The 14,241-nt window shown below is 41.3% G+C and overlaps 1 protein-coding gene across 1 annotated transcript; it reads right to left on the bottom strand.

Annotated features, from left to right (window-relative positions):
- Positions 1–1,048: 1,048 nt before the first annotated feature.
- On the bottom strand, positions 1,049–9,678 carry LOC110521481 (leucine-rich repeat, immunoglobulin-like domain and transmembrane domain-containing protein 1). The gene is made up of 4 exons (XM_021599100.2): positions 9,557–9,678; positions 8,590–9,050; positions 2,799–3,104; positions 1,049–2,106 (listed from the first exon to the last, which is right to left on the bottom strand). Exons 1-4 carry the CDS (start codon positions 9,676–9,678, stop codon positions 1,049–1,051), a joined length of 1,947 nt encoding a protein of 648 aa, XP_021454775.2.
- Positions 9,679–14,241: the final 4,563 nt, after the last annotated feature.

The following is a 14,241-nucleotide window of genomic DNA, read 5'->3' on the forward strand; positions in this document are numbered from 1 at the left end:
TCGGCCCCTATGACATTCAGGCAAGCATTATAATATATTTACAACCCAAAAGTGATGTGAAATGCAATCATAACTTATGACATAGGCAATGTATTTAGACTAAGATGCATCTGGGTTTGATAGCAAGCTAGCTAAACTAACTGCAGGCTAACTAGGCAAAGCATTGCATCATGGGAGACAAAATGCACCCTAGGAATTGTAGAATGCTGTAGACGAGGGCAATGCAGAAGCTTCAAAATGACAAAAACTAGAAATCATGCAGTATGACTAACAAAAACGACAGATCATCACAATGTGTATGACATCTTACAGTAGTGCATATATACTAACAGCATAATAAATGTTGATAAAGGGGTGGAATTGTCCTTTATCTATGATAAATGTATTTGAATGAAATGCTCTGGGGCCTTGTTTGTGGGCTCATTTATAACTAATAGTCCCCCAAATGTGTAAAAACTCATTACAATATTCAAATTCTCTGTTGAAATACTATACATTTCAGATGTAAAAAAAATAAAATAATAATTTAATGTCAGAACTGATATTTCCATGATGGTGCATTGTCCAAGCGTCATCTGATAGAACCCCCAATGTGGTGGAGCCCAACGTGGGTGGAGAGGTGGGAGAGAGTCCTGTGCCCTGTGTGAGTATGTTTGTGGGCGGCTAAGGTGAGAGAAAGAGAGAGAACCAGATATGTGTGTGGGGCTACCGTAAGTGAAAGGGAGACAGCGAGGTGTGTGTGTAGGACTGTGGTGAGTGTGAGCATTTCGACAAGGTGTATGTGTGGGGCTGTGGTGAACCTCAGGGGGAGTGTGAGGTTTGTGTATGGGGCTGTGGTGATGAGGAAATGTGTCTGTGGGACTTTGCTGAATTTGAGGTTGAGAGAAAGGATTAGGTATGTGGGGACAAGGTTTGTGTGTGGAGCTATGGTGAGCACGAGGTGTATGTATGGGGCTGTGGTGAGCATAAGGCGTGTGCGTGGGACTGTGATGAGAGTGAGGTGTGTGAGCGGGGGTGATAAGCATGGGGAGGGAGGTGGAGCATGATGTCAGCAGAAGTACTCGTTGGGCTGTCCCTCTATCTTAGCCGTGGCCTCTGAGTCCAGACTGGAGCGGGCCGACAGCAGTCGGTTGGACTCCTCAGGGTTGAGTCTGGTCAGGTACTCACCATCCAAACCTTTAGCCTTGGTCCCGGGGGACAGCGTCTCAAAAGTCACGTACGAATCCTGGATGTCCTTGGACTTCTTTCCCCACATCTTCTGGATGCGCCTCTTGAGTGCGCCACAGCACACGATGACGGTGAGCGGCACGGCGATGACGCACGCCACCGTGATCACGATGACGTTGATGAGCTTCTGGGTGCCGGCTGCGCTGGCCGCCTCATCGGTTGAGAAGATGACGCATTGCTCCTTCTTGGGGATCAGGCCCCGGACGCAAACGCAAGCAATGTACTTGGTCTTGGGCACCAGGCCCTCGATGAAGACGCGATTCTGGCCCGCCGCCACATTGATCTTGCGCATGTCCCGCTCACCGAAGACAGCGTAGAGCACGCTGAAAGCTGTGGTGTTCTTGGCCTTGGGTGCCCGCCAGTTCAGGGTGATGGTGTTCTCTGTGTCGCCCAACACCTTGACAGAGCGAACTATCCGGTCCGGGTCATACTGTGCCTGGGCCAGGTTGCTCAGGTTGGTTTTCTCCAGCTCCAGGAGTCCGTCTGGACTAGGCAAAGTGGTTGGTCCAGGGATGGCTCTATCTGCTACACTCCCCACACCCTCAGGCGCAGGGCTGGAGTCCAACACAACAAGTGGGGGTGGAGGGCTGGTGGTGGGAACCCCTACCCTAGCCACCAGTTTCTCCTGGTATGCTGCTTTCCCTATCCCATTGGGTTTCTTGACTTTGTTTTTTTTTACGGCAGCAGCAACCACGCTGGTTAGGTTGTTGTTGTTGTCGGGTTTTGGGGGTGCTTCAGAGATAACTAGGGAGATGACGGCCTCGGCATTGCCGGCGTAGTTATTGGCCTTGCAGACATACTTCCCTGAGTCACGGTAGGACACGGCCGGGACACTGAGGATTGACCAGACGATGCCTTCCTTGGAGTTCTCCTGCTGGACTGTAGAGCCAGAGAAGTGACATGGACACACTATTAGTCAGAGTATAACATTTAAATAAAATAATACAAAAAGTCATACAAAGAGAGAGATTCCCATTGAAAGTGTTTTTTAGTCAAGGAACATCCTTAATCAGCGTCCAGAAAAATGGCCCCCAATATCGAAAACATCCAATAATTGACAAAAAAAATTCTGTAATGAATCCTGTCCTTTACATTAAAAGTAAAGTATCCAGCATTGGAAGGAAAATTAGCTGTGTTGCTTTCACAGTGCATTCTCCCCACAGATGTCCTGGGGCTGACACCAAGGATATGGCTCTAGCTCTCTGCTGAATTACCAACATATTAACGCTACAGGGCAAACTGAATGAAAGTGTCTTAATTAACCAGGCACGAGTGCAAACTCACACACACGTGTACAGACTCAGAGAGAGAGAAGGCTCTATTCAATCAGTATCGTAGACAATTAGCGTTACATTGTGATTTCAATTTAAAGACAATGTTCCCGTGTTAGTGGAGATAAACGCTGCATACTGTATGTCGGCTCAATCAGAAATTACATTTAAGATTTCTAGCGCGCAATCTGTAACGCTTCAGTGATATAGATTGAATAGAGCCCAGAGAAAAAGAAGCGTAAACACACACATAAACGCACCTCAAACACACACACGTACACAAATCCCTTGCTGAGTTACCTGTCCCATTCAGGGCTTTCCCATCCGCCCTCCGCCAGGCCAGATCAGGACTGGGAATGCCGATGGTCCCGCAGCGCAGAAGCACATTGTTTCCCAAGGCGCTGCGGACTCGCGCCACTGCTGTGTGAATGCGCGGCGCCTGGCATCTCCGCCCCTCGGCGTCGCTGAACAGAACACCTGACAGGCTCTCGGGGGCGGAGCAGCGGAGGCGCGTGTCGATTAATGCCACGAAGAGCGTTGGCGACTTCTGGAACTGGATCAGGTCGTACAGGCGGCAGTCACACACCCAGGAGTTGTCATGGAGACCTGGATGGTTGAAGTTCAACTGATTCATTCACATGTCAGAATACAATTGAACTTTGAATTCTGTGATGAATAAAATAAAAAGGACGCTAATGGGGTTTGGTGAGGTCAGAGAAGAGGGGAAAGCATAAGAGTTACTATTTGAAGTGGGGGAAATGTTATAAGAAGGGCCCACAGTTTTTCCTGGTCAGGTCACGTGGTCAGGAAAAACTCCTGGCCCTGGTCACTTTCACATTGTGAGAGTGTCTGTCTGGTTACACAGCTTTACTGTGCGGCTACAGCCCTGTGGATGTCTGTGTGAGGATTACTTACATGCTACACTAAACTACAATGACGGTGGTGGTGGTGATGCTGACGATGGTTAAATTGGGATTAAGGCAGAGATCCCACAATACTCAGATCATGTTGGCTTTTCCAGATGCTTTTGGAACACATCACACATTCTTCTCTACTAAGCTATATAGCATTTTAGGACCCCTTTAAGTATCAAAAAAATATATAATTATTGTTTGATGAAAAATATGTATTTGGCCTTTCTGCTATTAGCACGCATTGCATAACAAATTCACTAAATGGAACAACAGATAGTCCCCTCCCCAAAACCAATTTAAAGGAAATTTGTTCTGAAGTGTCTGTCCTATATCTGAGAGATATAAGAAAGATCAGGAAACTTTTTTTAAATATATTTTTATTTACATATATTTAACCCCGTATTTTTGTCAAATGGTACAGGTGGACCTTCAGACTAGTATTGTAAAACAACAGACATGTACGTGTTCATCTCACCTTTACACAGATAGGTCATGTTCTTGTGTAGCCTAAACTGTTCGGACGCTACAGACAGAAGTTTGCAGATAGGCTGTACCAACTTGACGAGTCCCAAGACATGTACGTGTTCGTGAAAAATTCATATTTCCAAAAAGGGATCATAATAGCTTGTAGGCCATACTGTTCGGAAGCTACAGATGATTTTGTGAGAGTACCGATTTTCGGGATGTCTCATGGTCTGACAAACACCGCTCTAACTCCGTCAGCTTTCACTGCAGATGCAGAAGTACAACAGAGGTGGGGCCTCGGACATCAACCTTAGGTAAATAAGTTCATTAATAAGTTGATCAATGCAGGTCCTTATAAACCATTTACGGTTCTGTCTCAATCCACTGCATCGCCGGTGTCGGCCATTTGCACCGGTCTTCTCAGGAAAACATATGGTCTTCTCACTAAAGGTCTTCTCACGATATGTAAAGTCCGAACAGTTTGAGCTAGAAACTATTTGGACCCCACTATCGAAAGCTGAGATTCGCATGGTTTGAGCAATTTATTTTTGGACTATCTTTTTTTGCCATGTATGAATATGTAATTCAATGTGCTTCTATGGGCTAATAGCAGTAAGACCCAATGCAATGTTTCATCAGGTAATTGTTTTATATTTTTTTGATACCGCCACTGGCTTATTACCATATTACATTTTTCAAAAATATATTAGCGTAGTAGATATCGCCATCTAGAGGCTTAGACTCTTAGGGTTAAGGTCACAAAATAGCCCCTAGAACATATCAATGGTTAAACAAGGCAACAGCAAACATGTCATCCCCCACGAATGATACAGCGTCCCTCCTTGGGCCAATTAGAGACAACAAGTCAAGCTCAAACAGGTCAGGAGAGATGCTTGTTCAAAGTTTGGATTACTATTGATTACTATAGCGCTCCACTTGGGTCAATCAGTGTAATTTGGTAAATGATGGCTCTCTATGGCAAGACGCATCATCAAAATCAGGTGAGTGGTGTCTGAGATATCATCATGGGGGACAACAGCTAGCACATAATACAGAGGATGTTTTCGAAAATATAGTCAACATTTTAATCCAAAACATTTATGCTGTTGTAACAGTGTGATATGTACAGTGCCTTGCAAAAGTATTCATCCCCCTTGGCATTTTTCCTAATGTGTTGCATTACAACCTGTCATTTAAAATGATTTTTATTTGGATTTCATGTAATGAATATACACAAAATAGTCCAAATTGGTGAAGTGAAATTAAAAAAATAACTTGTTTAAAAATGCAAAAAACAAATGAGGTAAAAGTGGTGCGTGCATATGTATTCACCACCTTTGCTATGAAGCCACAAAATAAGATCTGGTGCAACCAATTACCTTCAGAAGTCACATAATTTGGGGCGGCAGGGTAGCCTAGTGGTTAGAGTGTTGGACTAATAACCGAAAGGTTGCAAGTTCAAATCCCCGATTCTGCCCCTGAACAGGCAGTTAACCCACTGTTCCTAGGCCGTCATTGAAAATAAGAATTTGTTCTTAACTGACTTGCCTAGTTAAATAAAGGTAAAATAAATAAATAAAAAAATTGTTAAATAAAGTGTGCAATCTAAGTGTCACATGATCTCAGTATATATATACAGCGGTTCTGAAAGGCCCCAGAATCTGCAACACCACTAAAAAAGGGACACCACCAGCAAGGGGCACCATGAAGACCAAGGAGCTCTCCAAACAGGTCAGGGACAAAGTTGTGGGGAAGTACAGATGGGTTATAAAAAAAAAAATCAATAACTTTGAACATCCCACTGAGCACCATTAAATCCATTATAAAAAGGTGGAAATAATATGGCACCACAACAAACCTGCCAAGAGAAGGCCGCCCACCAAAACTCACAGACCAGGCAAGGAGGGCATTAATCAGAGAGGCAACAAAAAGACCAAAGATAACCCTGAAGGAGCTGCAAAGTGAAGATTGGAGTATCTGTCCATAGGACCACTTTAAGCCGTACACGCCACACAGCTGGTATTTACGGAAGACTGGCCAGAAAAAAGCCATTGCTTAAAGAAAACAATAAGCAAACACATTTGGTGTTCAGCAAAAGGCGGGAGACTTCCCAAACATATGGAAGAAGGTCAGTCAGATGAGACTATAATTTTGCTTTTTGCCCATCAAGGAGAACACTATTTCTGGCGCAAGAAAACCAAGAAAACCATCCCCACAGTGAAGCATAGTGGTGGCAGCATCAAGCTGTGGGGATGTTTTCGGCAGGGACTGGGAAACTGGTCAGAATTGAAGGAATGATGGATGGCGCTAAGTACAGAGAAATTCTTGATGGAAACCTATTTCAGTCTTCCAGAGATTTGAGACTGGGACAAAGGTTCACCTTCCAGCAGGACAATGACCCTAAGCATACTGCTAAAGCAACACTCGAGAGGTTTAAGGGGAAACATTTAAATGTCTTGGAATGGCCAAGTCAAAGTCAGACCTCAATCCAATTGAGAATCTGTGGTATGACTTAAAGATTGCTGTACACCAGCGGAACCCATCCAACTTGAAAGACCTGGAGTTTTGCATTGAAGAATATGCAAAAATCCCAGTGGTTAGATATGCCAAACTTATTGAGACATACCCCACGAGACTTGCAGCTGTATTTGCTGCAAAAGGTGGCTCTACAAAGTACTGACTTTGTGCGGTCAATAATTATGCACGCTCAAGTTTAGTTTTTTTTTGTCTTATTTCTGGTTTGTTTCACAAGAAAAAATATGTTGCATCTTCAAAGTGGTAGGCATGTTGTGTTAATCAAATTAGACAAACCCCCTCAAAAATCTATTTAATTCCAGGTTAAAAGGCAACAGATTCACATCTGAATGTACTTACATTCAGTTATCTTGCTCTGATTTGTCATCCTGAGATAAAATAGTTAGTTTAGTTTTGCATGATTCTACAGTTCAACCCCTGCTTGTCTCTAGCGCCACACCCACCCCACCATCTAGATGTGTGAAAGTTAGTGTTTAAGCTAATGATCCATCATATATGACATTCCTGAGAGTGTGTAAACTTACATTTGTATTACCATATACTTTCTGCATGTTCTCTATAGTTTGGTACTTAAATTGACCAATTCGGCACATTTGGGCAGACTTGATACAAAATATTGTCCAATGCTTTACTGGATCAATCTGAAACTTTGCATACATACTGCTGCACATCTAGTGGCCAAAATCTAAATTTCGCTTAAACTGCAATGTTATATTATGGCCTCTCTCTTGCATTTCAAAGATCATGGAAAAAATATATATAAAACACTTTTTTTGTATTATCTTTTACCAGATCTAATGTGTTATATTCTCCTACATTAATGTCACATTTCCACAAACGTCAAAGTGTTTCCTTTCATATGGTATCAAAAATATGCATATTCTTGCTTCAGGTCCTGAGCTACATGCAGTTAGATTTGGGTATGACATTTTAGGTGAATATTGATAATTGATTTTACATTTTAGGATCCCTGTATGTATTCAATATACATACATACATACATACATACATACATACATACATACATACACACACACACACACACACACACACACACACACACACACACACACACACACACACACACACACACACACACACACACACACACACACACACACACACACACACACACACACACACATACATCAACATACATACAGTTGAATTTGACCTTACTGCTATTAGCCTATAGAAACGCATTGAATAACAGATTCACACATGGAAAAACAGTCAAGAAATGTATCAAAAGGAAGTATGTTTTGAATTGTCTGTCCTATATCTGAGATACATAAGAAAGCTCAGAATATTTTGTTGTTAGAGTGGAGTGATCTGTATACCTTCCTATTCACTTCCATTTGTTTTTCAGCCTGGTACCGGGTTACCTTCAGATGAGTCCCGTGACACTTTTGGCGGGTATAGAGCAAAACAGAGAACACCATAGTGTTCGTGAGAGTCAAATCTTTCCATCATATTAGTGTCTAGGCCAAACTGCTCGGACGCTACAGACAGAAGTTGGCATGTCGGCTGTTCTTACTTCTGACAAGTCCTGTGATGCTTCTAGGGGTCGTAAATCTATTCCAACTCTACAGACGTTTTTGTGAGGAGAACGGTTTTTGGGAAGTCTCGTGGTCTGACAAACACAGCTGTATCTCTGCCACCTTCCACCGCAGATGTGGAAGGCCGACATCGGCAGATGCGGTGGATTGAGACGCAGCCCATGCAAAAAAACATATCTATAGCTTAAACAGACAGATTTTGATGGGAATATTTGTATTATGCTAATTAGATCATATAATATATGCCATTTAGCAGACACTTTTATCCAAAGCCATAAAGTTCAGCACTGGCGCAGACATCAACTCTAGGGGCCAAAACATTTATAAAGTATTCATAAATAGGCCTCACTTTACATTAGGCCATGCAAAGACTTAACTATAATGATTATTAAATGGTTTACAAGGACCTATATTAAACGTCTTTTGAATTATCTTATTAATCATTATTAAATACTTAAAATTGTGAATTAATGTGTGAATAACTAGCTAGTTACACATCTCACAGTTACACATCTCACTTGTAAATGAGATTGTACCTCAATGGTACATGTGATCACCTATTTAATTAGGTTAGATAAATAGAAGGAAAAATAAAAGGTAAAAATCGCTTTGCCTTACCAAGTATCATTTTGGAGCTATCTGGGCCATGCGAAGATTTAACTGTTAGCCAAGTGGCTAGCACCTCGGCCGGGACAGTCAGAAGGTTGTTGCTGGATAGATCCAGGTAGGTCAGGTTTTTTATATACATTGTGGCGTCTGCGGGAACTGAGGTCAACCGGTTGTTATGCAAGTCCAGCAGCCTGAGGCTGGACATATCCATAAGAGACTCCCAGGGGAACGAAGTGAGGGCATTCCCATCCAGTCTCAGCTCCTCCAGATCTAGCAGCCCACGGAAACTGTCCGAGTTGAGAGCGGACAGCACGTTAAAGGACATCCAAAGGAACTCCAGATTTCGGAGATAGTTGAAGGCTTCACTTGGGATCCGTTGGATGGCTGTTTTCTCGATACGCAGCTTGGACGTGTCCACGGGGAAATTGGCAGGCACAAGGGAGATCTCAGGGTCATTGCAAATGACACTCCTGAGGAAACATAACGGGATGTGTTTAATTTAGGCTTATATTATTTCAATCAAAATGTGTGAGGAAAGAAACAAAGTGATTATTATTTGACCTGTAATTTTGTTTTAAAAAAATAAGAAAAAATTGCTGTGAATTATTCATGTGAAATTCATAAATTAATTTATATTGGCTATATGTCCATTAATATTATAATTATTTGCATCATAATTATAGTCAATCAATAAAACTCTCACGAACAACTCAACTCCGAGAGATTGTCAGAGATGGAGAGTTGGTCGACCTGCCATTGCAAGATAATCCTACATTAAATACAATTGGACATCATGCACTCCCCTAATTGAATTTGTCCACGTGCTGATGGCACAGTTTGCGGAAAACATATGTGATCATGGGAGAAAAGTATCTTCAATTAGAGAGAATGCATGTGCACATGAGTGCGCAAACAAATACATTGTGAGCATAAAGCGATCATCTGTTTGGCGTTGTCATTCATTTCTTCTACTCACCTGGCCTTAGATCCATCACTTAGGTTGTGAAAAAAACAGCTGCACTGTGACGGGCACGCACTCACCGAGGAGGGAAACGCACCTGTCGCCAGGTAGAGTCCCAGGAAGAACACAAGGAACATTTTGGCCCACATTTATCTGCAGACTGCACAGCTAGTCTGCATGCATCCAGTCAGCGCCCACTGAAGCCAAAGAGATCTGAATATCTAATGTCCCACCGCTTCGCTGTCCCATAGTGATCAGACTGCTATGAGTCCCAAGATAAAAAGGATAGACAAGGATTAGCGAAAGGACTGTAGTTCTTTTCATCTGGATGCGTATTGCATCCCGGAATCCGCAGAGATGTCCCTATTTATTATCACCGAAAATACTTCAGAATTTGTCATAATCCACTGATGTTTATTTTTTTTCTCCCCCACGAAAACAGTGTGTTCATTTAAGCCCTGCCGTGACTGCTAATCTGTTGTAGGGCTGCTTTGGTTTTGCCACAAGGTGGCCCAAATACAGCACAAATGCCGGATCCAACGGGACTGCTTTGTCAGCTTTGAGCTCCAGAGATTCAATGCATTCATTTTCACATGTGCATTCAGGAAATGTCCTTTGGTACTCAATTACCAATTCAGTATTTCAATCAGAGTAATTTAAATGAACAGTGTTATACTAAAAGCTTAAGCATGCAATGTTTATATGTGGGAGTTTCTCCCATTGCTAGGAATGAATGGAAGGAAAGAGAATCTGAGAATACTTTAAGTGGATTTTGAATTTGAGAAAGCAAATATCCATACAGTGCAGCACCCCTTGAGCAGTTTAGGGGTTAAATTACTTGTTCAAGGGCACAATGGCAGAATATTGGTGACTAGGACACTGATGTCAGCAATTCTCAGGTTGGCAACCCAGATGTTTCCTGTCGGAGCTTGGATATAGTATTTATGATGACCCACTCAGACCCTTGCAACAGGCTTTTCATTTTCACCATCTAATAGCACAACCAAATTACTTGAATTGCCGTTAAGATTGCATTAATAAAAAAGTACATGGTGCAAATGATCAATGCTGATCAAGATTCTGCACAGATTATTAAAGCAATTGTGAAGATCTCTACAAACCTGTGACCTTCAAAATGCTAATTTTCTATGATTACATACGAGAATGTATAGTTACAGTACACCAAAATGTGGCCATGGATGTTTTACTCATTTTAATTGGGTTTGGTCTTCTCCACAGCCAAAAATCTACATAAAAAAAGCTGGACAGTGCATTCGTATAGTATTCAGACCCCTTGACTTTTTTCAAATGTTGTTACTTTACAGCCTTATTTTAGAATGTATTTTTCCCCCATCATCAATCTACACACAATACCCCATAATGACAAAGCCAAAATGTTTGCACATTTATTAAAAAATAAAACGTATATGATATTTATATAATTATTCAGACCCGTTACTCAGTACTTTGTTGAAGAACCTTTGGCAGTGATTACAGCCTTGAGTCTTCTTGGGTATGACGCTACAAGCTTGGCACACAAGTATTTGCGGAGTTTCTCCAAATTTTCTCTGCAGATCCTCTTAAGCACTGTCAGGTTGAATGGGGAGCGTCGCTGCACAGCTATTTTCAGGTCTCTCCAGAGATGTTTGACCGGGATCTGGCTGGACCACTCAAGGACATTCAGAGACCTGTCCCGAAGCCACTCCTGTGTTGTCTTGGCTATGTAATTTGGGTCATTGTCCGCTGAAAAACATCCAAAGTAAGATGCTGCCACCACCATGCTTCACCGTAGGGATGATGCCAGGTTTCCTCCAGACTTGACACTGGAGGCCAAAGAGATAAATCTTTGTTTCATCAGACCAGAGAATCTTGTTTCTCACGGTCTGAGAGTCTTTAGGTGGCTGTTGGCAAACTCCAAGCGGGCTGTCAAGTGCCTTTTACTGAAGGAGTGACTTCAGTCTGGCCACTCTACCATAAAGGCCTGATTGGTAGAGTGCTTCAGAGATGGTTGTCTTTCTGGAAGGTTCTCCCATCCCGAAAGAGGAACTGGAGCTCTGTCAGAGTGACCATCGGGTTCTTGGTCACCTCCCTGACCAAGGCTCTTCTCCCCCGATGCGACACAATCCTGTTTCGGAGCTCAATGGACAATTCCTTCGACCTCATGGCTTGGTTTTTGTTCTGACATGCACTGTCAACTGTGGGACCGTATATATACAGGTGTCCAAATCATGTCCAATTAGGGCTGGTCAGTATACCGTGTTTTGTGATATACCGGTATTGATGCACAGACCGGTTTGGATTTTTACTTTACCATCTATACCGATATTTTAATGTTTGGTTTGCAAAATGTGACACTGGAGTCATCTCTCTCCACTCTCTCTATGCCACTTTCCAAACAGACCTAGCCACGCCCCCTGTCACTCAAGGAGCGCATTTGATGTTCCTCAACCACGAGACACTTGCGTTCAGTCTGTATAGTCAACATATGCAACATATGCTACATATGCAACACTGTTGATGACAACGATGCAGTTGTCACTTTGCTTCTTAATATAAATCTACTAGCATTCTATAATTACACTATCAGCTCGTGTTTCTTACATCTTCAAACAGCTAGTTTGTATTTTCTTAGCAAGTTGTTCCTAAATCTTGTTAGACACTAATGATAATCGCTAGCTAGCTAATAAATGTACTGAGTAAGAGCAAGCGTAATTAGTGATTGTGTAGACCTAAATCAGCATGTTGTTTGTCCACCAGTGTCTTCTTAATTAAAGAGGTAAACGCAAAGCAAGAATATGTTAGCTACATGAAGTAGCTAAGAGAAAACATTCAATGTAGCCAAAGATTTTAGGGTCCCCTAGGAAACACCTATCAACACATTAGTTCCTACCCTGTCACAATAACTACTCCTTGGCATTTTAATTTGTTGTCATTTCAAACACTTTATTAAAAGTGCCCACTATTATATTCTAACTATATAATTAGAATAGACATTATATTCCCATGATTCCAACAGTTAACGCAAGTCAAATTGCAACATTTGGTTAAAAATATTTCCCAGATTACTTGCCCATATTATGCAGCCCTATGTGGCAGTGTGGAAATTATCTCAAATGCAGACACTTATGAAAATGATGACTTTTTTGGGGTTGAAGTTGAATTGAACAGTATTAAACAATTAGAATGGAGAAAGACCCATTAAAATCACTTAGAATGTATGTGTTTGCACCCTAGGGTCACGCCCTACTCAAAGCAAATTTAGAACTTTTATTATTAAAAAACATAAAATTACCGTCAATCTTTTTTTTTAAATATAGCCCAGCCCTATGTCCAATCAATTGAATTTACCACTGATGGACTCCAATCAAGTTGTAGAAATATCTCAAGGGTGATCAATGGAAACAGGATGCACCTGAGCTCAATTTTCGAGTCTCATAGCAAAGGGTCTGAAAACGTATGTAAAAAACGGTATCTGTTTAATTATATTTTTTTAAACATTTGCAAACATTTCTAAAAACCTGTTTTAATTTTGTCATTATAGGATATTGTGTGTAGATTGATGAGGACAATTTATTTAATCAATTTTAGAATAAGGCTGTAAAGTAACAAAATGTGGAAAAAGGGAAGGGGTCTGAATACTTTCCAAATGCAAATGTATATTCTGCTTGGATAGTTCCATCCATGCCACTGGCTTAGTCCTATTCTTTAACTTAGAGTTCCTTTTTTTAGGATCCTCCCCTTTTTTAATATTTTTGCCTAAAATGACATCCCTAAATCTAACTGCCTGTACTGAAGGCACTGAAGGCACTGAAGCAAGGATATGCATATTCATGGTACCATTTGAAAATAAACACTTTGAAGTTTGTGGAAATGTGAAAGGAATGTAGGAGAATATAACACAATAGATCTGGTAAAAGATAGTACAAAGAAAAAAAACGATGTATTTTTGTATTTTTGTTGTATCATCATCTTTGAAATGCAAGAGAAAGGCCATGATGTATTATTCCAGGCCAGCTGCAATTTATATTTTGAACACTAGATGGCAGCGGTGTATGTGCAAAGTTTTTGACTGATCCAAATGAACCAATGCATTTCTGTTCAAGATGTTGTATTAAGACTGGCAAAATGTGCCTAATATGTTTATTAATAACTTTTCATGTTCAAAACTGTGCACTCTCCTCAAACAATAGTATGGTATTCTTTCACTGTAATAGCTACTGTAAATTGGACAGTGCAGTTAGAATTAGAAGAATTTAAGCTTTTTGCCAATATCAGATATGTCTATGTCCTGGGAAATGTTCTTATTACTTACAACCTCATGCTAATGGCATTAGCCTACGTTAGCGCAACCATCCCGTGGATGGGACACCGATCCCAAATAATCAATTATTAACTTGTCAACAAACTGGAATCAAATGTGAAATCAATCAAAGCTTGAAATCCTACAACACTAGCCCACTTTTTTCTATCTAAAACCTAAAATTGTTCTTCGGCTGTCCCCATAAGAGAATCCTTTGAAGAGCCCTTTTAAGTTCCATGTACAGTAGGGAGTTCTCCACAGAGAATTCTACATGGAACCAAAAAGGGTGCTCCTATGGGAACAGCCTAAGAACCCCTTTGGAAACATTTTTTCTAAGAATGTAAGCTTATATCTACTGTCTTTTTGTAGTTGAATCCTGGGATAAATTGAACCAACAGCT

Source organism: Oncorhynchus mykiss, chromosome 1 (assembly GCF_013265735.2).
Source record: "Oncorhynchus mykiss isolate Arlee chromosome 1, USDA_OmykA_1.1, whole genome shotgun sequence".
Taxonomy (NCBI): domain Eukaryota; kingdom Metazoa; phylum Chordata; class Actinopteri; order Salmoniformes; family Salmonidae; genus Oncorhynchus; species Oncorhynchus mykiss.